Here is a 23,169-nt window from a genome sequence, read left to right on the forward strand (position 1 = left end):
GATATCCCAATAATTTTATGTAAGTAAAATACTTGCCAGAGAGGTAATACCTGGGTTGACTGAACAAAGTTGAAACTCATAGAATTTCAGAATATGTGGCCTTTCCACCATCTTCTCTCCACCCACACAAATAACATAAAATGAGATACATGAAGCCTAGGGTTTTTTAATAAGCTGCCAATCAATGTTTTTGCGGTCGGTAGGTTGAAAAGTCAAAAGTAGAGACCAGTTCTCCTGAGTCCCACTGAAGAACTCTGGACACTACCCCATACTGTTCATAGCTGAAATCGGAGACCATCTGCATAGAGAGTCACCAGACTATTCTAGCTGCCTCCTGCTTTTGTATTGCCTGCAGGTCACAAGTAGTTTTTATGCTTTTAAGTGGTTGAAAAAATAAAAATACTATTTTGCAACTTGTGAAATTACATAGAATTCAAATTTCAGTATCCACAAATAAAGTTTTATTGGTATACACCCAAAGCCATTCCTTTGTGTATTGTCTATGGGTGCTTGCACTTTACAATAACAGGGTGGAATAGTTGTAACAGAGACCATCTGTCCCACAAAGTCCAAACTATTTTCTCTCTGGCCTTCCATAACATGTTTGCTGTTGTAGATAAGCACCTGCCCTCATGGCAACTTGGGAAGAAGAATCCTCTAGATTTATTAACAATTGTCCAGATTTCCAAATCCAAGGCACATCAATGTACATCAAAGGTTGTCTCTTTTTACTTCATTTAGACAAAAAATCCTGTTACATCCAAACACATTGAGGATACAGATTATCTTTCATTGACATCAGCACCTATGTATATCCTTTATAACCACCGATACCAACTTGAGGAAGACCAAGGGCATTGTCAATGTCTGCCCCTAACTTCCCACATCCATATCCCCAGTTCAAGCGCAGCGGCTCAGATTGGGATGATATCCATGGCACATTTGGAACAGCCAGGTGAGCCTGCTGACAGGTTGTCACGACAAAGGCCAACTTTCTTCTAAATCAATCTAAGAAACAATCTACAAACAGGACAAAAAAGGACTACACTAACAGTTTGGGAAATAGTCTTCACATGTACTGCACAGGAAGAATTGGTGGTGGTGAAATAGGCTTATTAATAACACCCACACTCTTTACTATTTATTACTCAGCATCCGTTTGAAAGCCAGCAGTCTTTATGTTCTGACTAAAAAGTATGAGCCAGTCAGTATCAGTAAAAATCCAGCAGAAGTACACTGTCCATAAACATAATACTGGTATTTTCTCCTGTGTCTGATTTTTATTGATTTGACTGATGGCGGCAAGCCCAGTGTTTGGCACATGGAGATACCATTGAGAGAGCTGGGAAGAGGAGACATCCAACTTGTATTTATTCTTTTATTCATAAAACAGGCTTTCAGTATCCCATGGGACAAATAAACCTTCAGGATGAGAACAAGTGTCAATATATGCACAACATAGCAATTTGGAGATCCATTGCCAATTTGTGACTGTGGTTGACCTATAGAGACTAAAAAAACACTAAAGTCAGAGAGAAAGAAATAAAAATCACCATGAATTTATCTGTACCTTGGGTAAGGACTGCAGCCCTACTTTCAGGGGTTAAAAACACTTCCCATATTTACATAACAAAGACAAAATGTTGACTATAATTATTAGAACCACTCAAGTACTCAGACCACCAATTTCAACTTGACATGACTCAGACATCTCCACCCAATCAGGATCTGGTCTGAATGTTTGCAGGAAGCAAGCTCATCCAGTTTTTGTGACTGCTTTGTTTCCCCAAGGTCTTCCTACATTTTAGTTCTTCATTGTGAAGAGCAGGAGGAAAGCAGCACTCGATTAATACACATGAGCCATTCTTTCAGTATTCCTTAATGAACACCCCATCCAGACAGCCCAGCCTAACTTTGAGAGGCATGGCTTCCTGATGTAGAAAACATCCAGACATTCTGAGGCTCTCTTATAATTGTTTATTAAGTTTGAGCTGTGAGCACCAAACAGAGATATTCTATAAAAATGGGAATTGGGAGTGGGGATTGTTATTTTCCACAAATGAAGGTAAGCCCCTAAATGCAAAACCACTTGTAACTCAGCTGTGAGACATGTGGTCATAAGAATAGGTATATTTGAATATTAGTTTACTCTCTGCTTGATCACTGGAAATCCACAAGAAGACGGGATCTGGAGACCTAATATGGACACTTGCATTTCCTCTCTTCTTCCTCTGCACAAGCCAGGGCTAATGATGAAGACTCACAGAGGGCACTTTCTCAGGATGTTCTTGGATATACCCACTTTTAGTAGTTGCTTGGCTGTTTCATTGCTTATAACACATTCAACATTATCCTAAGGACTTCTAGTGATGCATCTGTTATAGATAAACCCCTGGATGGCAGACTTGGGAAAGATGAAAGTGGAGGAAGACATCACAGAGACTCACCGTGAAGTTCTACTCATTATTTCTGGGTTACTGGGCCGGGACACAGTTGTCACCTGACTCTCTAGAAAGGAAAGGGGAAATTTACCAAGGTGGCAATGTTTGGGCACTCTCCATCCTTGCTGGAGGCCTTCTTCGAATTATGGTTGCTTTCAAGGTGGAGCTCATTACCTCATCACCTTGTTCCCCTAGCATCATGTGTCCTCTTGACCTTCCCTGTGACATCCCCTATTCTGGGGTTATTCTCCATCAAAAGACAGCATGCAATTCAACAAGCTCCTACTATGTACCAGTGCTGTACTATACTGTGTCAGTACTCTGTGGCTGCCAAGATGAACATTCAACACACAGTATTGGCACCCCAATGGCTCTTTCTGTAGTAGAGAAGATGACCTCATGAATGTTCAACTTAGTTAGTGCTATAATCATTATGTGATGAAACTTATGTGATCTCAGAAGAAAATGACCAAATTTTCCTGGGGAAACTAAGAACAGCATCCAAGAAAAGACATCATATGTGGTGGACATCAAATAATGAGTGGGATCTACAAGAAGACCATTATGTGGAGGAAAGATCATTCCCAACATCAGGGAAGCCTAAAACAGCACCTCTCCCAACCTTTCTGGAAATTTCGAGGAGAGGTAACCAGAGGCCACTCAACGTTTTAGTGTGGAAGAGCTTAAGCCAGAACCCGAGGCTGTCATGCCCAGACCAATGGTCTTTTCACTACATATCTTTGGGGCCATTTCCCTTGAGATACAGTATCCCTTAGATAAAAACAAATCTGATGATTGATTATGTGCCCATGTTTTGTCTTTAAATTTTAGTATTTCTTTTCTCTCTGTATCTTTGTTAATAAAGTTTTAAATGACAGTTTGGATTTTTAACTCCCTACTCCCCAAAATTGATTCTGCTAGAATAGTTGTTTTACTATGGTTTCTGACAATTTGGGGGTAAATGAATTTTAGATCAAGAAGAGGTCATCAGCCATGTGACCATTCAGGAAGGACAGAGATGATCCATGAAATGTCCTCTTTCATATTAAATGCAAAATAACTCTGAACTCACTAATCCATGCCTTCTTAAGTTTAACTCTTCACCATATTAGCATAGTAAGCAAGATAATTTACCAATTTAATAAAATTCTGGTATCACACTGTGTATAGTAAAATATGTTGATCCTTAGGCTGAAAAAAGCAAGTTTATAGTAGGCCCAAATATGCTAACAATATTCCTCTAATTTAAATCTGAGTTAAATCTGCTTCTACGTTCTGTGGTTGCAAATTACAACATGTTTCCACTTGTACATTTTTATGGTCTGTCAAGTGTATCATGTAGAGCAGCACTGTCCAATAAAAGTATAATGCAAGACACATGTGGAATGTAAAGTTTCTAGTAGCTGGGGCACCTGGATGGCTCAGTGGGTTAGGCCTCTGCCTTTAGCTCAGGTCATGATCTTAGGGTCCTCGAACTGAGCCCCGCATTGGACTCTCTGCTCAGCAGGGAACCTGCTTCTCCCTCTCTCTCTCTCTCTTCCTGCCTCTCTGCCTACTTGTGATCTTTCTTTCTGTCAAATAAATAAATAAATAAGATCTTTTTTAAAAATAAAATAAATAATAAATAATAAATAAAATTTCTAGTAGCCACATTAAAAAAAGTTTAAAGAAAAGAGGTAAACTTAATTTCATAATATGTTTTGTTTGACCTAAAATATCCAAAATGGTATCATTTAAAGAAGTAATCAATATAGGGCACCTGGGTGGCTCAGTGGGTTAAAACCTCTGCCTTCGGCTCCGGTCATGATCCCAGGGTCCTGGGATCGAGCTCCGCATCGGGCTCTCTGCTCAGCGGAGAGCCTGCTTCCTCTTCTCTCTGCCTGCCTCTCTGTCTGCTTGTGATCTGACTGTCAAATAAATTTAAAAAATAATATAAAATAAGAAGTAATCAATATAAAAATATTGATGAACTGTTTTACATTATTTTATTGTTGTTGTTGTACTAAGCATTCAAAAAATAATGTATATTTTACTCTTACTGGATATCTCAATTCAGACACTAAATTTTCATTGTTTAAAGTGAAATAAGTAGAATATAATCCTACATGAATAATAAAGTAGTGCTCAGTGGAAAATATTTTACAGTACTTCCATTTCTTTTTAAAAATTTTATTTACTTATTCGACAGACAGAGATCACAAGTAGGCAGAGAGGCAAGGGGGAAGCAAGGTCCCTGCTGAGCAGGGAGCCCAACGTGGGACTCGATCCCAGGACCCTGAGATCATGACCTGAGTTGAAGGCAGAGGCTTAACCCACTTAAGCCACCCAGGCACCCCACAGTGCTTCCATTTGTTAGCTTAAATAAAGTTAACTAAAATTAAATGCAATTTAAAACTCTTGCACTAACCAGATGTAGCTATTGGCTACTATATTGGACACAGCAGATTTAGAAGTTAAAGTGATGGCCAAAAGAAAAATATGAGGCTCATTAACATTTACTCTTAGTAAGGCATAGAGGTAATGTATGAGAAGGAATCAGAGCATAAGCATATAAAAGGTAGCAGAGTGGTAAAAACGTGAACTTTGGAGTTAGACCAGATTATCTCTGTTGGTTTTCATCGGTGACCTCTTTATACCTCAGCTCTCTAATCTGTAAAGTAATGATATCTGCTTTATGGTGCTTTTAAGATTAAATGAGATAACCTAAATAGTGGGCTTTGAAATCTAGCACATTCCAAAGGTTTGCTAAGTTGTAACTAGATTTACTAATATCTATAGAAATCATGGGATCTGTTTGGATTTACGTACAGGACCCCTCGGAAGGGGTTATAATTTAATCAATCACCTGAGGGAGGTAGGATGAGAGGAGAGATAAATTATAGTATTTTTTGTAGACTTTATTGCATTTATCAGTATTTACATAGAAAAACATGCCAATCCTAACTATACAGCTCAAAAGATTTTCACAAAGCAAACATACCTGTGTAACCAGCACCCAAATCTAGAAACAAAACACTGAGAGAATCTCAAAGCTCTCATTGTGCTCGCAACAAAATTAACTTAAAATTAACTATACTGGTGGCTAACACTATAGGGTAGGTTTGTCCATTTATAAACTTAATATAAATGGACCCAGCCTATATGAGTGTATAAGTGTCTGACTTCTTGCACTCAACAACATATTTGTGAGATTTTTTTTCATTTTGTTGTATAGTGTAATAGACTCTTCCTTCTCACTACAGTGTTTAATGCCACTGTGTAAATACCTCCACAAGGTATTTAGTTTGTCCATTCTACAGTATGTGGACATGTGGGTTGTTTCTTGATGGCAGCTATGGCAAATATATCTGCTACATACACTCTTACACGTCTTTTGGTGATGGGTATTCACTGGATTTTGAGTTTCCAAACTTGTTGAGAAGAGAAGACTCACTCATCCCATGATTTCACATGCAGGAACCTTGGATAAGCATGAAGAATTGGAGAACCTTGTGGCTAAGTTCCTGAATGTAGAAGCAGCTATGGTCTTTGGGATGGGATTTGCAACTAACTCAATGAATATCCCTGCACTAGTCGGAAAGGTGAGAATCTGTCAATATAATTGTCTTCTGCTGTGTTACCCCTACGAATTACAACTCCGAACAAGTCCTTCATTAGAAGTATGGTGAAGGTCCTTTTTCTAGGAAAAGCTGATTGAATGTCCAGCTTTTTAAATTAATGTAGCAGCTTAGTCCAACAAATCTGTTTATAATGATATTCTGTTTATAGGATCACAGTCCTAGATATGGGTCAAATGTCATCTTTGATGATTGTTCAGCAAGATCAATGAGATTTTAAGGCTCTCATGTCCTCACTTACAATGTAGAAAATGCTTATCGGGCATTTATTTGAACATTTTGCACATGCCACTCATTCCATTTATTCATTTAACAGATCACTTATTGAGAAACAACTTTGTCCACATATAAAGCAAGATACGGGGCATAAAAAGATGAATAAGACCTGTGCCTTATAGATGTATGTCATTTACAGTCTAATGGGGGAAACAATGCACCAAATAAAATGGGATGAATACCACAGAAAAGCCATGCGCATCCATTGAGAAGGGCAAAAGAGTTGCTTCCAAGCTCTTCTTGGGAAAGGCTGAGATGCCTGTGCAAAGTGCGTGACATGAGACTGAATTTGTTACTCACCTGTTGAGTTTTTACTGTAAGATAAGGAAGAGGGAGCAGCATGCATGAAGCACTGAGCTTTGGATGAACTAAAATGTAAGGTTGTCGGTGAGGAAGAGACCAGAGATGAAGGCAAGTTGGAAAACGCCTCATATATAGTCATGCTTGAGTACTGGAAATTCTTTCTGAGGAAAAGTGGGAATTTGGTTGGCTCAGTTTAAGTAAGCAAGTGTCAGAAGCAGATTTAGGTTTAAAAAAATCTGATTTATGACAACTAAATGCAATATATGATCTTGGATTAGATTCTCCATTGAAGAAAAATAGAAGGAAATAAAACATCTATAAAATAAGACACTGACACCATTAGGACAGTGGGAGAAATGTGAATTCAGGCTGTATCTTAGGTGATAGCACTTTATGAATTTTGGATTTCTCGGGTATGATCATTGTACCATGATTTAGCCAGAGAATGTCCTTGTTCTTAGTAAATACATGATGAAGAATTTAGGGGTGAGGTATCATGAGGTTTACAAATAACTGTCAAATGCTCACTAAAAAAATTATAAATACACACACACACACACATCTAGAGTATGGAGGTATGAGAATATTGCTGACTCTTGCCCCCAAAACTTAAAACATGTCACGTGTGAAGTTTCCAAAATATGAGCAAAACCTCAAAGATTCTGGATGGCCACAAATGGCCACCAGAATTTGTCTCTGCCTTTTTGGTTCACTTGAGCAATTTTAAAATTTAGAAATATTCAAATTTAAAAAAGAAAATGAATTTCACGATTATAATTTATATGCAGTAAATTCGATTGATCTTTATCACTCACCTCAGACTGAGTTACCATCCACACTTTTCCAAATGCAACTTTTTAGCTGGAAAGCAGTGACGCTTTTGTCTACAAGGATGTCAATACAGAAGAGAATGAGAATAGGAAAACAAGGGCTTGAAAGGCCTTGCAGAAAGGACTCCTGCCCTCCAGAGGGAATACACCAAAACTGTCTCAAATAATCCAACACAACATGGAAGAACCCCAGCAAACCATAACCCACCCAAAGCATATCCACTCTCCCGTCAAAGATCAACTCTTTAGAAAATGTTAACTGGCATTTAATCAAGGTCTTGAATGATCTTTTCAAATGCAAATGGTTAAAGATGTAATCCCTTAAAATAATCCCCATCTTTATCAGCTAATTGTCTACAGGCTGTTATACACATAGACATCAGGCAAAACTTGTCCTTTTAAAATTAAAGAGGATTTGGTGGATGTATGTTACAGGTCTTTAAATTTCTTTCTGTTCCCACATGTTGTTTTTCTTTAATTTTATTTACTTTTTTGTGTGTTTTGTGTGCTTGCTTTCTGAACAGGGATGCCTCATTTTAAGTGATGAGTTAAATCATGCATCTCTTGTACTTGGGGCCCGACTCTCAGGTGCAACCATAAGGATCTTCAAACACAACAGTGAGTATCAATCAATTTATCCCAACATTTACTGCTTGCTTCTAGAGGATAGTAAAGATTATTGATGGGGCTTTGTCCTTGCTCTTCCAACTGGGAATTTAGCCTCATGAAACACAATTATGTTTATATTCACTACTGGCTTGTTAACCTCTGCTGACCTGAAACAAATGGTTGAAGTGCTTTAAACACCCAGATTGCTAAGTGTAACACAAACACATTAATGTCACTGTTATTAGTGGCCTTGCAATGTAGCCTCTGTAGACATGACTGATCTCGTAGGAGACTGACGTTCGATGATCAGAAGTGTTATAACTCTTCCTTTTCTATAATTCTGCCTTTGGAAAGTTTTAAGACTTAAGTTCTATGCTACAGTCAGGTAAAAACGTTATGTTCTTCCTTAAAATAATGCCTGCTTTCACTCTCCCCACCCAGCACATGCTTACAATCTAGTAGGAGAAGCAGATATGTCCCTATACTATGACCCATAAATTCCTCATCTTGGAATTTCCAGTGTATGTCCACCCAAAGGCTTGTACAAGAATGTCCGTAGAAGCTTTAGTCATTATAGCCAAGACTGGAAACAACCCAAATTTCTATCAGCAGGAGAATGGAAAAGATCTGTGCGGTATTTATGTAATAAAATATGACCCTCCGATAAAAAAAGAAATACATTACTGATGCACACACCATGGATGATTCTCAAGAAAAATTATTTTTAATGAAATAAACCCGACATAAAACAGTATATACTATATGAGTTTATTTATAGTAAATAAAAATGATCTAGGTAAAACTGATCTATGGTGATAGAAATCATAACGATGTTTTCCCCTGATTTGGGGGGAGGAACTTGGAGAGAAGAGGAATAAAGGAACTTTCTGGGATGATAGAAATGTTTGTTATTTTGATTGGGTTGATGTGTACATTCTTATTAAAATTCATTGAATTCTACATTTAAACTCTGTCACTTTCCTTGTAAATAAGTTTTCCTAAAATATCATTGTTATCATACAATATCTTTGGTATTGAAAAGAAAAACATATAGGCTTTGGCCCAAGCATCTGTGTCCTTGGTCTATAGCTTATTAGCATGTGATACTTGGCAAATTACTTAAACTTCTCAGATCTCAATTTACCTGTTGCAAAAATGAGGGTAATTACAATGCCTGTTTCACAATATGTTGGAAAAGGCACATAAACTTCTTGCTTAACATGAAGCCTGGCAATGGAAACTTCTGAGTTGCTTGTATCTGCTGTTTTTAGGTTATTATTATCCTCATCATTTTCATTGCCAGTGCCACTAGAGGACTGTAGAAAACATTATGAAGACCCAGAAGAATGCAGAGGGAATGCACAGGGGATTCACTTTGGGGATTACATGAAAATGATAGTATCTGCCAAAGACTTTGGAGGATTAAGAGAATTCTGATCAGAGATAAGGGAAAGGGTATTTCAAATAGAATAATCTGGAGTGTGTAAAGAGCAGCAAAAGCTCTAGCGTGGAGCTGAACTACTGGAGAAGAGCCTGAAAAAAAGGTCCTGGCCAGTTAAGGTAGAGTCACTAAAATATATATACAAGCGAAGATATATGTACTTGAAGAAGCAACAAAAAGTGTTTGGATAGTTCTGCTTCATTCTGTGCTGTTCTCTGGATGAACTGTATTTGCTCAAAGCATTTAGTAAACCCCCCCGCCACCATGTCTAGTGGCAGTGAAAACAGAGATACAAGCTTTGAATTAAGTTAAAGCTTTGAACAGAATCAGGTGGAAAAGACAATATGCGTATGGAGAGTGAAGGTCAGCTGTCCCCAGAACAGTTGTTATACACCTTCTCTATGTGTTGTTATATGGAATTTAGCCCAAACTCTACCATTCTCTCTACCAGGGTCCTGGGATCGAGCCCCACATCGGGCTCCCTGCTGAGCAGGAAGCCCGCTTCTCCTTCTCCCACTCCCCCTGCTTGTGTTCACTCTCTCGCACTGTGTCTTTCTCTGTCAAATAAATAGATAAAATTAAAAAAAAAAAAAAAAAAAAGAATTTCCTACTCTCCAACCTAGGACCTATGGTTGTGATTCTCCAGTGACTTCCCCACCTCCCGGCATTTATGCTCTTGGGTAGCCCCTTCCATCATTGTCTCAGGGTTGGCTTATGTAGTCAAAAGAACACAGTAGAAGTGATGATATGTCATTCTGAAGGCTAGTTTTTTAGAGGCATTACGGCTTTTGCCTGTTCCTCCCTCTGGGGGCGCACTTAAGCAGCCGGTGCAGAAGAGCTGAGGCCTCTTGCCACCAACCCTGTGAATGGGATATCTTTGGGGATCCTCTGGCCTCCCTCAAGTCTTCAGATGACTGTAGCTCCAACATCCTGACTGCAGCTCACAACTTTCTTGAGCCAGAACACCCACCTAAGGTTCCCAGATTCCTAACCTACAGAATCTGTGGATAATAGGTGTTTGTTGTTTGGGGGTAATTTGTGACATAGCCATAGATAACTAACACAGCTTCTTTAACCACCATTGCTGTGGCAGGAGCTGGACACCCATGCATGATTTCCCACTTATTCCTCCTCTGAATCTAAAACGACTTAGCAGACCCTGAGTCCTTTCACCCAGCTACTTTACACCCCTCGTCACTGGCGAAGAAGCCAAAATGGGAAAACTTGGATGACAAACCATTCTTGGTCTTCATGGAGGCAAGAAACCTGAAAGCCTATAGGACATAGGTGAGGAAGTGAACTAGGGTTTGGCTAATGCTTCTTGAGATAGTTTCCTATGGCCCACATGGCAAAGGAATGCCAGGCCCTGACCCCCCCTATGTTAACAACCCTTCTTTTGAGGGGGGTGGGGCAGGGGATTGTTTGAATTGATTCTTTGCCTGTTGGCTGAGGCTGAAATATGAAGAGAAGGGGATAATCACCACCTGTATTCCAGTCCCACAAATAGGTACCAAAAAATACTGCTCTTATTCTTGCATATATAGAATAGATGCCAACCACAGGAACACATCAATGAAGATTATTTCCACATTTTTGTACACACACACACACACTTTAGCAGAAACAGTATAATGGGAAAACTTCTAAACAGACCACTATAAGACAATCTTATTTTAGATATTCAAATAAGTGATGCAGTTCACTCACAGATTGAATCTTTCCATTAGTTCCAACTGCTCCATAATTGTTCAACTGGCTTCTCCTGGTCCAGCCCATAACACCCTAGGCAGCTAGCTGTATCATATCTTCTACTTCAGATTCCAGCTCAGGATAACAATTCCAGTGAAAATACATCCAAAAGGAAGCATAGTAACTACATCGGGAAGAAATCTGACACCATCTGGACAGCAGGTAAAAACTGACATCATTGATGAGGGGCAGAGGGACAGTGTGTATCCCCAGATACAATACCCTGAGAAGGACTCAACATGACTTACATAGTATTCAGATGAGAATACCTTTCAGAACGCAGCACCAAAGTAGAAACGTTCTATTGAAAAGAAACTGGGGGGGGGCGGGGGGGAAGGAATGGATTTGCCACACAACACAAATATCATAAAAGACAAAGAAAGGCTGAGGAGATGATCCAGATTAAAGGATACCAAAGTGCTGTGATAACTAAATACAATCCCTGACTCTGGACTGGGTTCTTCTTTTTCTTTTCTTTTCTTTTTTAAAAAAGATTTTATTTACTTATTTGACACAGTGAAATAAAAGAGCACCAGCACGGGGAGCGGCAGGCAGAGGGAGAGAGAGAAGCAGACACCCCACTGAACAGGAAGCCCAATGTGAGGCTCTGGGTTCCGAAAGAGACAAGGAGGCGCTGTAAAGGACATTCCTGAGTAGTTCACAAAACTGGAACTTGCCAAGGGTTAGATATTACTAAATAAGACTATGGTATCAATGTTAAATGTACTGAAGCCGATAGCTCCTCTGTCATCCAGGGTAAACAAGCTATGGCCTGGGAGCCAAGAATAGATTTCACATTCTTAAAAGACTGTAATAAAGTACAGACAAGAATGTGTGACCACAGAATCTGAAATATTACTGTCTGGTCCTCTACAGAAAAAGTTTTCTGGCCCTTGCTGTATTCTCATAAGAGGATATACCCTTATTCTTAGGGAAGACGCTACAATGTACAGAAATACCATTATATATGCAAAGTAGTCTCAGTTCAGTAAAAGACTGTATGAGATAAAAATAGATAGATAGATCAATCAGTTGATCAATCAATAGATAGACAGGTGAAAGTGATCAATTAAATGGAATAAAATGTTAATAGATGGATCTAGATCAAAGAGTATGTAGGTGTTCTTTGTAGTACTCTTATTCTTGCAATTTTTTTTATTAGGTTTGCTATTACTTTCAAAATAACATTTTAATTCCTTAATCCTTTGCTCAAATTCTAATTCAAGAATTTCATTTTATCTTCCAATTTTACAAAGCTCTCAAAACATTTAGTAACTTATTCCTCATGCCCTCCCTTTGTCCTCGCAGAATGCAGAGAATAGCTCTCATTTACATCTCTATAATGAATGTTAACTGTGGTTATTTTATATCAGCAACCAGCACTCACTGAGAATTTACGCTGCGGCAGATGCTGAGCTAGTGGCCTTCTCTTATGTACTTACTTAATCTCATGGACGACCCCATGAGGCAGGTGCTGATTTACCAATGAGGAGATGTGGGCTTTGTCCAAGATCCCATAACTGCTCAAGGGGAAAGCCGGGAGCTGTCTGTGTAAATTCCGCCCCTTCCAACTAACGGAGAGCTGTGCGCAGCAAGGGTTCAAACTCCATCATCTAGTGAAAATTCTCTCCTGTATGAGCTGCCATTGCTCTTTTCTGTTGTAGGTAGGATAATGGCCTTTAAAGATGTCCATGTCCTGCGGGCACCTGGGTGGCTCATTCGAATAAGCGTCTGAACCACAGCTCAGGTCTTGATCTCAGGAACCTTTGTTGGGCTTCACGCTGGGTATGGAGCCTTCTTGGGAGGGGGGGGAGTCTGTGTCCTAATCCCCAAAGCCTGTGAATATATTATATTATGTGATAAAGGGGAATTGAAGTTGCAGACGGAATTCAGGTTGCTTAACAGTGAACATTAACATAGAGCTTGTCCGCACAGTTCCAGTGTAATCAAAGGGTCCTTAAATGTAGGAAAGGGAAGCAGGAGCGTGAGTGTCAGAGTGATGCCATGTAAGAAAGATGCTGCTGGCTTTGAAGTGGGCAAAGGTCACACACCAAGCAGTGCCAGAAACCCCTGAAAGCCGGAAAATGGATTCTCCCCTAGAGTTTCCAGAAAGGAGAGCAACCCAGCCTATACCCTGATTTGAGCCCAGGGAGAGGATTTCAGATTTCTGGCCTCCGGAACTGTAAGATAACAAATCTATGTTGTTTTTGACCATGTCTGTGCTAATTTCTCCCAGCCTAGAAGGAAACTAATACACTTTCATTCCCAGACACACAAAGCCCTTGTTCCCACTCACTGGCATGCTTACTACTTTTGCAAATGGGTGTACTTTCCCAGCTATTGTGTTCATAGCATGAAAACAGCCACTTCCGGGAGCTGGGGTACCTCTGGGGTCCTTTGAATGACTTGTTCCTCGAGAGGTGAGAGAAGTGGAATGGTATATGGAGGGGAAAGAATTAAATGAGGTCACAATACATAAGGCTTCAGTTGCTGCTGGCGGTCTTTCTTGCTTTGCCATTCCCAGGAGAACTACATTCCTCAGTAAACGGTGATGCTTTAATCCTTAATATGCATCCACGCAGATTGGAATGATAATGTAAAGAAGATGGAGAAGATACTAAATTGCCTTCCTGTGTGTGTATGAGCCCAGACCAAAGCTAGTAACTTGTGAGACAGGTCCTTAAGAATGGCCACCTTGACCCAATGTTCTTAAACACCATGATGATGGGATTTCGTACGACTCTCTGCTTCTGCTCTCCAGGGCTCTCCTCTGCCTGTGTCCTCTGCTTACATGTTGAGGATACTCCCCTGACTTGTGGAGGAGAGGCGGTCCTATTTTATACAAATCAGTACTAGAGAATCCCCTTTGCTATTTATAGCAACTGTGTATAAATCAGAATTCTGGACCCTTGAATTTCTGAATTATGCGTGGGTAATTCTACCTAAGAACAGTTAAACCTGTTCAGACCATTGCAAGCTTCAAATCCTATTTGAACAAGCTTGATGACTAACTTGAAGCTATTCCTCATTTCTCTTTCAATTTCCCACAAAATCAGAATAAGGATCAAAGGAGACCAAACAGAAGGAAAATTCTGAAAGGGAACAAAATCAGAACATGCGAAGGCTAGTTTCCAAGGAAACTCTCCAAGGACTCAGAAGAACATTTTCAGTGGTACTAAATTCAAAGTTGCTATCAGATTTCTTTATCACCAATAGATTAGTTCTTCCTAGATAATGAATATGGACAATTACTGAGACCCTACCTATCATTTATTCTTCATTCCCTGGTGCCAAACTCTATGTTAAGCCCTTTATATAATCAGTTCATTTAATTTTAACAAAATCCCATATTCATAGTTTTCTCCATTATCTCTCCATTGTTATGAGGAAATTGATTTTCAGAGTGATTGAATGACCTGCCTAACATCACATATGATAAAGGGCCAGAGTCAAAATTCAAACCCAAGTGTGTTGCTCTTCTCTTGGTTCATTTCTCCCAGGAGCAGAGCCTGAGGCAAGGGTTTGAGTATAAGTGATTGATTTAGGATGAGAACACCAGGAAGCACCAGCAGATGAGCAGGGAATGGAGACAGAGAAGGAAAGGCAGTCAACAAAGGGCATGTTGTCAAGCAAGCTACCACAATAGACAACTGAAGCTCAATCCTACTAAGAACCTTTTAATGCCAGTGTAGACATACCTCAGTGTTATCCCACTTGAGGTGTGAGGAAGCTGCATTATTTATACACCAATTCCCACTTGTGGGTAACTGGAGGCTGTTCCTGCTCAGACTGAGTATGGCCCCCACAGTCAGGGAAAAAAAAGCCCTTGGACAAAGAATAGCCTGTGTTTGCAATAAGAGATGGGCTGGGAGATGTAGGCAGGGCTTGTACAGCATTTGCTAATGCTCTGACCCACTAAGTTAAGTTCAGCTACTGGCAGAGTGAATGTAGGACACAGAGAGGTAGGGCTTCTGTGTAAAAATCAGTTTAGTGTGACAGCTTATCTTGTTAGTTGCCCAAATTTTAACTCAGAATCCTAAAGTTTGACCTCTAAATTCCTCTGGAATTTGGATTCCTCTGGAAGTGCCAAGAATATCTCCTGTTTTTTCCTTTGGGCAGCTTCAGTGAACTAGCCAGTCTTTAGGTTGCCTTCACGACTCCTCAGGTGTCACAAATCAGACTCTTCAGACATTTCATAACCAAAGCTAAGGGTCAGCTCCAAGCCGGGACCCATAAGTCTGTTCTCCATCATGATTCTGGTACATTTTGAGGAAGTGGTCCACAGCCCCTTGGCGCATTTGGATGCCCTGGGTAAACACATCCTCCAGGCTGAGAATTAACACCCTGGCTTTCCAGGACTTCAAGCCCTGGATAAATTTTAACTCTCTGGAAAAACTGACAACTTCTTCCAGAGATTTGGAAACTCGGGACTGAAGTGTTTTTTTTTCTCTGAATTTACTCACTTTACTGATAATGACATGGGACCTAGATTCTGGAATAATGTTTCTTAGATTTTAACCTACACTAAATTCACTAGAGGGATTTTGTTAAAAGACAGACACGGATGCAGTAGATCTGGGGTGAGGACTGAGCTTCAGCATTTCTGCCAGTCTCCCAGGTAACGCCAATGGTGCTGGTGTGGTACCACACTTAGCAAGAGTAAAGGCAATCTCTGTCCTCAAGGGCATCACAAAGGGCTTCTTGAACTAGTCTTGGAGAGGAGAAGCAGTCTTTTCAGCTAGGAGAGTTGCCATGGGGTCAGAGCCCTGGGCAGGCCAAGAATTTGGAGAAGTCGGTATAAATTAATTAATTAATTAATTAATTAGTTAGTTAATTAATTTTTTTGAAAAGGTGGAGAAACAGAACCAAGGTTCTGCCTAAGGCATTTAAAGGCCAAGAGGAGACAGAAGAATGAGTGCAATGTTTGTAGGGGGAACTCTTGGGTTCTGCCTCTGAGGGCTCAACAGTGTTGTTTCCGTGGAAGTTCAAACCTAGAAACAGCACCAAGACTACTTTTTATGAGCCACAACATTTTAGATCTTAAGGTCTGACTTGGACTCCTGAATTGGATTGTTTTCTTTTTTCTTTCTTTTTTTTTTTTTTTTTTTTTTTTTTTTGGATTTTTTTAAAAATTTCTTTTCAATGTAACAGAATTCATTGTTTATGCACCACACCCAGTGCTCCATGCCATACATGCGCTCCATATTAATAAATACAGCAATCGCCTCAATATGCTCTAACAACAACTAATAGTACTGAACCTTTGCTGTAATGAGCCTTTTACATGTACTAACTCATTTGAGCCTCATAAACACAAGGCACCTGCTAGGATTATCCCCTTTTTTACACGAAGAAACAGGGGCACAAAGTGGGAAGGAGACACAGAGCTAATAAGAGCAGAGCTGGAATGTACACCAAGGAGAACTGACTCTAGTTCCCATTCTTAAGCATGATGCACTTTTACCTCCTTTTCAAGCTGCCTCCCCCTGGCTGGTGAAGGGCAGGAGCCTCCCTCTCCTTCTCCCATGCAACTCTCCTTGAGCAGGGCAGTTGGGCTAGGCAGATGCAGCCACGGTTCACGCTGGTTGGCCTTGACCTGAGACGCAAGACCCCAGCGCTGACTTCTGAGCTCCCACATCATTTCCCAAGTCATATCTGACCTTCCTGCATTGACTTCAATGGTCAAGTTGCTCGTACGATCCTCTCCTCTGGTACACAAGCCCTGCCCCTAGCACCTGCCTCACCTTCAAATCAGCTTGATCCTTTACTCCCAGTTGCCTTGGTGCCCTTGCAAGGAGATCACCTTGCTTCTTGCAGGCCTGCCCGAAGGCCCCGCAACACCTCTCCACATACGCACAGGGCTATCAAGAAAATCTGAACCAAACTATTTACCCAAACTGCAAAACTTAATGTACCAAATTTTCCATGCATGAGAAATTCCCCCATAAATCTCAAAAACACTTACTTTGCTTACCAAAGTTAGCCATTATGATTATGCTTTCCCCCAAAGGCTAAACAAGGTACATGTCCCCCATCATCATCTAAAAAGTACATATAATTTATTTATCCTTGTTCCCAGCCACTTGAGTAATATTGCTTCACAGTTCGCATTTCAGTTCAATGTTCAAGGATGAAACTGAGCATCTCCCAAAGAACAAGAAGAATGGAGGGCGGATGGAGAGCAAGGACTTCGAGTAACCAGTAATGTTCCTTCATCATCCAACCGTCTTTTCACTTAAGAGACAGCTGAGGAATGCCTGTCACGCGCAGGCATGATAATATTTTTGGTGAGGAGCCCACAGAACAGGGAAGCGGAGGGTGTAGCTAAATGCACCTCGAGGTGGTTTTCACGGAGCTCTGAAGGACAAGGGAAGAACCATCAGCCACACTGGGCAGCATAGGAAAACAGAGCTGATAATCATCGCAACCACATGACTGGCCCTGGACCCAGAGCCGTGCTGGTATTATCGGGGCTTTGAATTTAAGGACAGGCTCAGGAACAAGCCCTCAAAGGGTATTTGTCACATAAGCCTGATGGTAGTTTCTGGCACATCACTGGATGATTCCAAGTATTTAGCAATTCGGTAATCTGATTCACCATACCTGTGACAAACCAGGGCTTGCTTTGCACGGATCACCAGAATGTGGCCTCCATGCCTTCATTTTTTGATAGCTAACAGTTCCTCCCGCATCATGCCAGCTCGCTCCTCTCAGCCCTTCACAAACCAAAGGAAATCACCTCTGTGAGCCAGACAGTGGCGAATGATGCTGAAGGCATTGATGATACCCAGACTTGAGGTCCAATTACGAGTCCATAGTGTGCAATAAGTTCAGAACGATATTATAGTATTGGGTGTGTGTGCCTCGAGGGCATCAAATTTATTTTTTTATTTTAATTTTCCATTTCTCAGACCTTTCGTTATACATCAACAAGAAACTGGTTTGTTTGGGTTTGGTTTTGGGTGGTTGGTTTTACAAACCTTCTGGCATTGGTTTGTTCATCAGAGAAAGCAAAAACCTAATCATTCTTTCCGACTTCTTAGAGGTGTCATGAGAATTAACTTAATGCAAATATAAGTGCTTTATTAAGCATCATTATTTAAAAATCCCTTGCAGATGTTAGCGTGTGGCTTGCTGAAATAGTACACTCTCACAAGGCCTGCAGAACATAAACCACAAAGCCCTAAATCCTGCGGGTCTGTAACCCACACAAGCTCTTAGCATTAATAGAGCAAGACCCTAAGAACCAAAGAGAAGCTGCCAGACACTAATGTGGGTCTGGAATCCCACACTGAGTGAAGTCATCCCTTTTTCTCCAGCTTCTCTGTTTCTAAGGGGCTGGTGAGTTCCTGCTTACTGGAAATAAGGTGGGAAATAAGGCTTATTGATTTTCACCCTGCTCAAGAATCCCAGTGTGTGGACACCAGCAGCTGTGTGATGTTTCACCAAAGCCCAGCCCCGTGGAACTCTCTATTCGAGTGGAACAGGTCCCTACCATAGAAGGGACCATGATTCCTCTCGCTTCCATTAGCAAAATGCATGAAACACTTCATGGCCATTGAAAGGCTTGTTCTCTGTCCTGCTTATTATTAAAAGAATGGGGAGAACCTTCTGTTTTTCTTTAGTGGTGTTTATTTTAAACCTAATCCCAGGCTAAGCCTATAATATGTATGGGATCTATTTGATTGCATAAACAATAGAATAATCTCTGCCTATACATATTTTTCAAAATCTTAGAATAGTCATTTTTTATTTTTTTTATTTTTTTAAAAGATTTTATTTATTCGTTTGACAGACAGAGATCACAAGTAGGCAGAGAGGCAGGCAGAGAGAGAAGGGGAAGCAGGCTCCCCGCCGAGCAGAGAGCCCGATATGGGGCTCAATCCCAGGACCCTGAGATCATGACCTGAACCGAAGGCAGAGGCTTTAACCCCCTGAGCCACCCAGGCGCCCCAGAACAGTCATTTTTTAAATGGCTGGTAGTTTCATTCACTTGGGTTTGTTTTTATTACTATGGCATTGGGACCACACTGATCATGTGTCCTTTCTGTACCAAACAAAACTTATAAATTCCAGCTCCCAGAAGGAAAAACACTCTTTAAACAGGAATGATTTTATTCATCATCTCTTCATTCCGTTCAGAGACTAAGAGGCCTGCAGTAGATTATAGAAAAAGGAGCTGTCTCCCTCAATCACGGGGACTCCTTCAACATCTTAGGAACCCAGCCTAAAGAAAAATGTCCATACAGGCGAAGGTTTATTATCCTGGAAATTCCCGAAGAGCTGCTTTTCGTTTCCTTGGCTGCCATCTAGTGGGTAATGATGTCATGTCACTAAAACACATGACCTCTGTGAAGACAGATGTCTGCCTCTCTTTAAAACAAACCCCCCAAACACAGGTAATTAAAGAAATATTATTGCAGACACGAGGCAATTATTCTTTCTCATAACTTCTATTTAGATCCAATGTGTTATTTTCCTTCCTTTTTCCATGGGAAGGCAACCGATTGAATAATCATTGATTTGGCACTAATATTGTGCACTAGGACGAACGTTGTAAGGAAGCCCTAAGGCAGATCAACAGACTGGGAATTAAAGGGAAAGTTTCAGGGCGTTCCACTGAAACCAAGAACCTCAGCTAACTTGAGCTTAGACCAGTGACAACCCAACGAATAGCTGTTTCTTTGGCACATCTGCTTCTTGTTGTAGTAACCAAAACCAATATTGAGACTGTGCCGTTTTAGATTTATCTCTACTAAGTTTATTCTATGAGCATTTTTAATGGGGTCTCTAATTCCTGGAGGACATTATGTAACAGGTCAGCTGTTTAGTAGCATCTCCGTCTTTCCAAATTACAATCAGATTCCAGACTAAGATACATCGGTATTGGTTTCAGATTCTCAAAAAGGGAGGGCTCAAAGAGGTTCAAAAAAAAAAAAACCACACAGTAGAAATACAAGGAGTCTAAAAAAACAAGCCCATAAGCCTCTGCCTTTTATCTGTCTCTCTGGGCTTTGCAGGTTAAACACACACACACACACACACACACACACACACATACATACACGCAGCTGAAATGTAGACCCGTCTTTGCCAGTGGTCTCTCAACCAAAGCCCGGTCATCTACATGTGATTGCAGATAAATAAAAAGTCACTATTAATTATATTTGATGCCACAAGTTAAGAAGAATATTCTAGCAGACATCCACCCTTCCTTGTTCTACATGACCATGGGGCTTGAAGAAGGGACAACAGCTCTCATTTAAGGCAGTCGAAGGTAGTGGTTCCGGATGTGGGTCATGGTACAAGACTGCACGGGTTCAAATGGCTTTGCTGGCTGTGATCATGACCTCAGGAGACTCACCAGACTTCCCTGTGCCCTGGTTTCCTGAAACATAAAATGAAGGTGCCTCCACTGTAGGGTCATGGTAAGGATTAGAAGAGTTCTTACAAAAAATATGCCTGGAAGGATACCTGGAATGCAGACAGGGCTCAATAATGGGGAGCGCCTATTAATGTGTCCAGATGTTTCCAAGTAATTTGCAAAGGAGTGCGGATGGTTCCCCTGACTTGGAGTTCTGAAACCTCCAAAGATGGAGGATGTCGAAGGTCAGGTCTCAAAGTACAGATAGTGAGAACCTGCCAGCAAGGCCACCACTCTGTACAAACTCAACTAACTCTATAGTTTATGATATCTCTGTGAGTTCATTTTAACCTGGTAACAAAGCTGAAGTCCCAGGGATGCATGTAATGTAGCATTTCTATCTCTGTTGAAGCAGGAGAGGAGAGCCTTTAAGAGCTTATGAAACAATGTGCCTCCAGTGGGGGTTGATTCTGCCTGTTATATAAACTCCACGAGTCATCTTGTCAGAGTTAAGTTGTACTAAAATGTAAGCCCTTCTCTCCCCCCCAAGATGTTTTCTGATTCCAATTTTGCTCCCCGAAAAGCTCAGGTCTGAGCCTGAGCCCAAGAAATCTGATGCTGTCTCAAAAAAGAAAATGAGGGAGGATAGAAAAACCTTCTCATGACTCAGTTTCTTTTTTGGTATTATTTAAAGACATGCAAAGCCTTGAGAAGCTCCTGAGAGATGCTGTAATCTATGGCCAGCCTCGAATCCGCAGAGCCTGGAAGAAGATTCTCATCCTAGTGGAGGGCATCTACAGGTATGGAAATAACCAGAGACATTTTAAGGCATTGGGGCCCACAGCGAGCTGACAACTGAGGAAAGTCTGACCTCTCCTAGCTCCATGGGAAAATGAATTGGATGTAAGGTATTATGAAGGGACTGAAGCCAGAGCTGTTCATGTGAGCTGTCAGGCCTTGGGTCACCTGGCTTTTCAATGTCTCTGCATATGACAGGCAATTATTCTTCAGAGGCTGGATTCTTGTGAAGGTATCCTCAGAAATTCCTCCCAGGGCACTGATAACTTGCATTGATTCTCTCCACTACTTTTGGCTGCCCACAATTTCAAAGGCCTAGAGGTGCTGGGTTACTCAACATCAGAACGCTTCTTGCCTGGGGTGTGTGAGTTGCTCAGTTGGTTAAGCATCAGATTCTTGATTTCTGCTCAGGTCATGATCTCAGGGTCACAAGATGGAGCCCTGAATTGGGCTGCACACTGACCAAGGAGCCTGCTTAAGATTCTCTTCTTTCCCTCTCTCTTTGTCCCTTCCCAGCCCCCCACTCGCAAGCTCAGTAGGCACCCAGATGCTTCTAATTGGAGAGTGCACCCAAACACAAGTTGCCTGCTGAACTGGGCTAGTCGTTGGCATTAGAATACAAAAAGCCAGCCCATTTTCCACAAGGTTAAGACTAATCTCAAAGACAATTCTTGATCCGGAGCTGGGAGCCGCTAGACTTAGCATCTGAAGGTGTGCTCAGTTTCCCACCGCTTTGAAGCCATGCAGACAAAACACCCACTAAGCCACTGAGAGCTTGTACAAGGCCCGTTGTGATGGAATTGGTTTCATTCTCTGTCTGAATTGGTTATCACTACCGAAATGGAAATTGCCTCCAGGCCATTCTTCTGTCGAATGCCCTTGTCCCTGAGCCAAGGAAACATCATCTCGGAGTGCTCCCTCCTTAAATCAGTTCTCAAACAATCTTCACATTCAAAGAATTGAGGGAGTTTTCTCTTATAATTATGGAAAAGCGAACAATATTAGATGGAAGGGACTGAGAGCTTAACTTCCCTACAAGGAGAGGTATGCTCGCAAAAGGAGACTTAGATCTGATGGGACTTTCCACTCAACCAGAGTGTGCATCATTTCCATTCCATGAATGGATAACAAGCAGCAGAAGAAACGTGTCTCCACCCTTCTTGGGAAAAAGAAGTGCGTTCTCCGCTATTTAAAATAATAATATTAATGATAGTAACAGTAATAGTAATAATAATGAGCCAGGTACCATCTTGGTTTTTTCCCTCAGCCTCATTGTCCTAGTGCCTGGTGTTCTGGATGTCCCTAGTGCTACTGTAGAGTTGCAAAGACGGCATTGCCAGTTTCCAGCAGCCCACGTTATGTATCCCCATCAATAACTCCTCGGGTCAGCCCCCAGATGCTACCTATTTATGAAGTCTTTGGGGTCACCCTGGAGGAGCATTCTCAATCAAGGTGATTCCCTTCCACAACCTGCCTCTATCTTGGAGAATTTGGACAATTTTCAGTTGGCACAACAGCCACAGAGTACTATTGGTCTCTAGTAGGCAGAGGCCAGGGATACTGCTAAGCATCCTACAATGCATGGGACAGGCCCCCACCACAGAGAATCCACCTGCTCAAAGTGTCAACAGTGCCAAGACTGAAAGACCCTACTGTAGAGTCATTCAATTAATAATTCAATTTTATGAATAGTTTACTCACTAGCCTTGAACTTGCTACTTTTCAGAAATAATCTTATTGA

General features: G+C 41.0%; 1 protein-coding gene across 1 annotated transcript in view; it reads left to right on the plus strand.

Annotated features, from left to right (window-relative positions):
- SPTLC3 (serine palmitoyltransferase long chain base subunit 3) overlaps positions 1-23,169 on the plus strand; it is a 136,055-nt gene that overhangs the window by 61,651 nt on the left and 51,235 nt on the right. The window contains exons 5-7 of the mRNA XM_032351424.1: positions 5,898-6,022; positions 7,992-8,085; positions 21,325-21,430. Coding sequence (XP_032207315.1) covers positions 5,898-6,022; positions 7,992-8,085; positions 21,325-21,430 — 325 coding nt within the window. The remainder of the gene's footprint in view (positions 1-5,897; positions 6,023-7,991; positions 8,086-21,324; positions 21,431-23,169) is intronic.

The sequence above is a fragment of the Mustela erminea genome, chromosome 7, assembly GCF_009829155.1.
Source record: "Mustela erminea isolate mMusErm1 chromosome 7, mMusErm1.Pri, whole genome shotgun sequence".
Taxonomy (NCBI): Eukaryota; Metazoa; Chordata; class Mammalia; order Carnivora; family Mustelidae; genus Mustela; species Mustela erminea.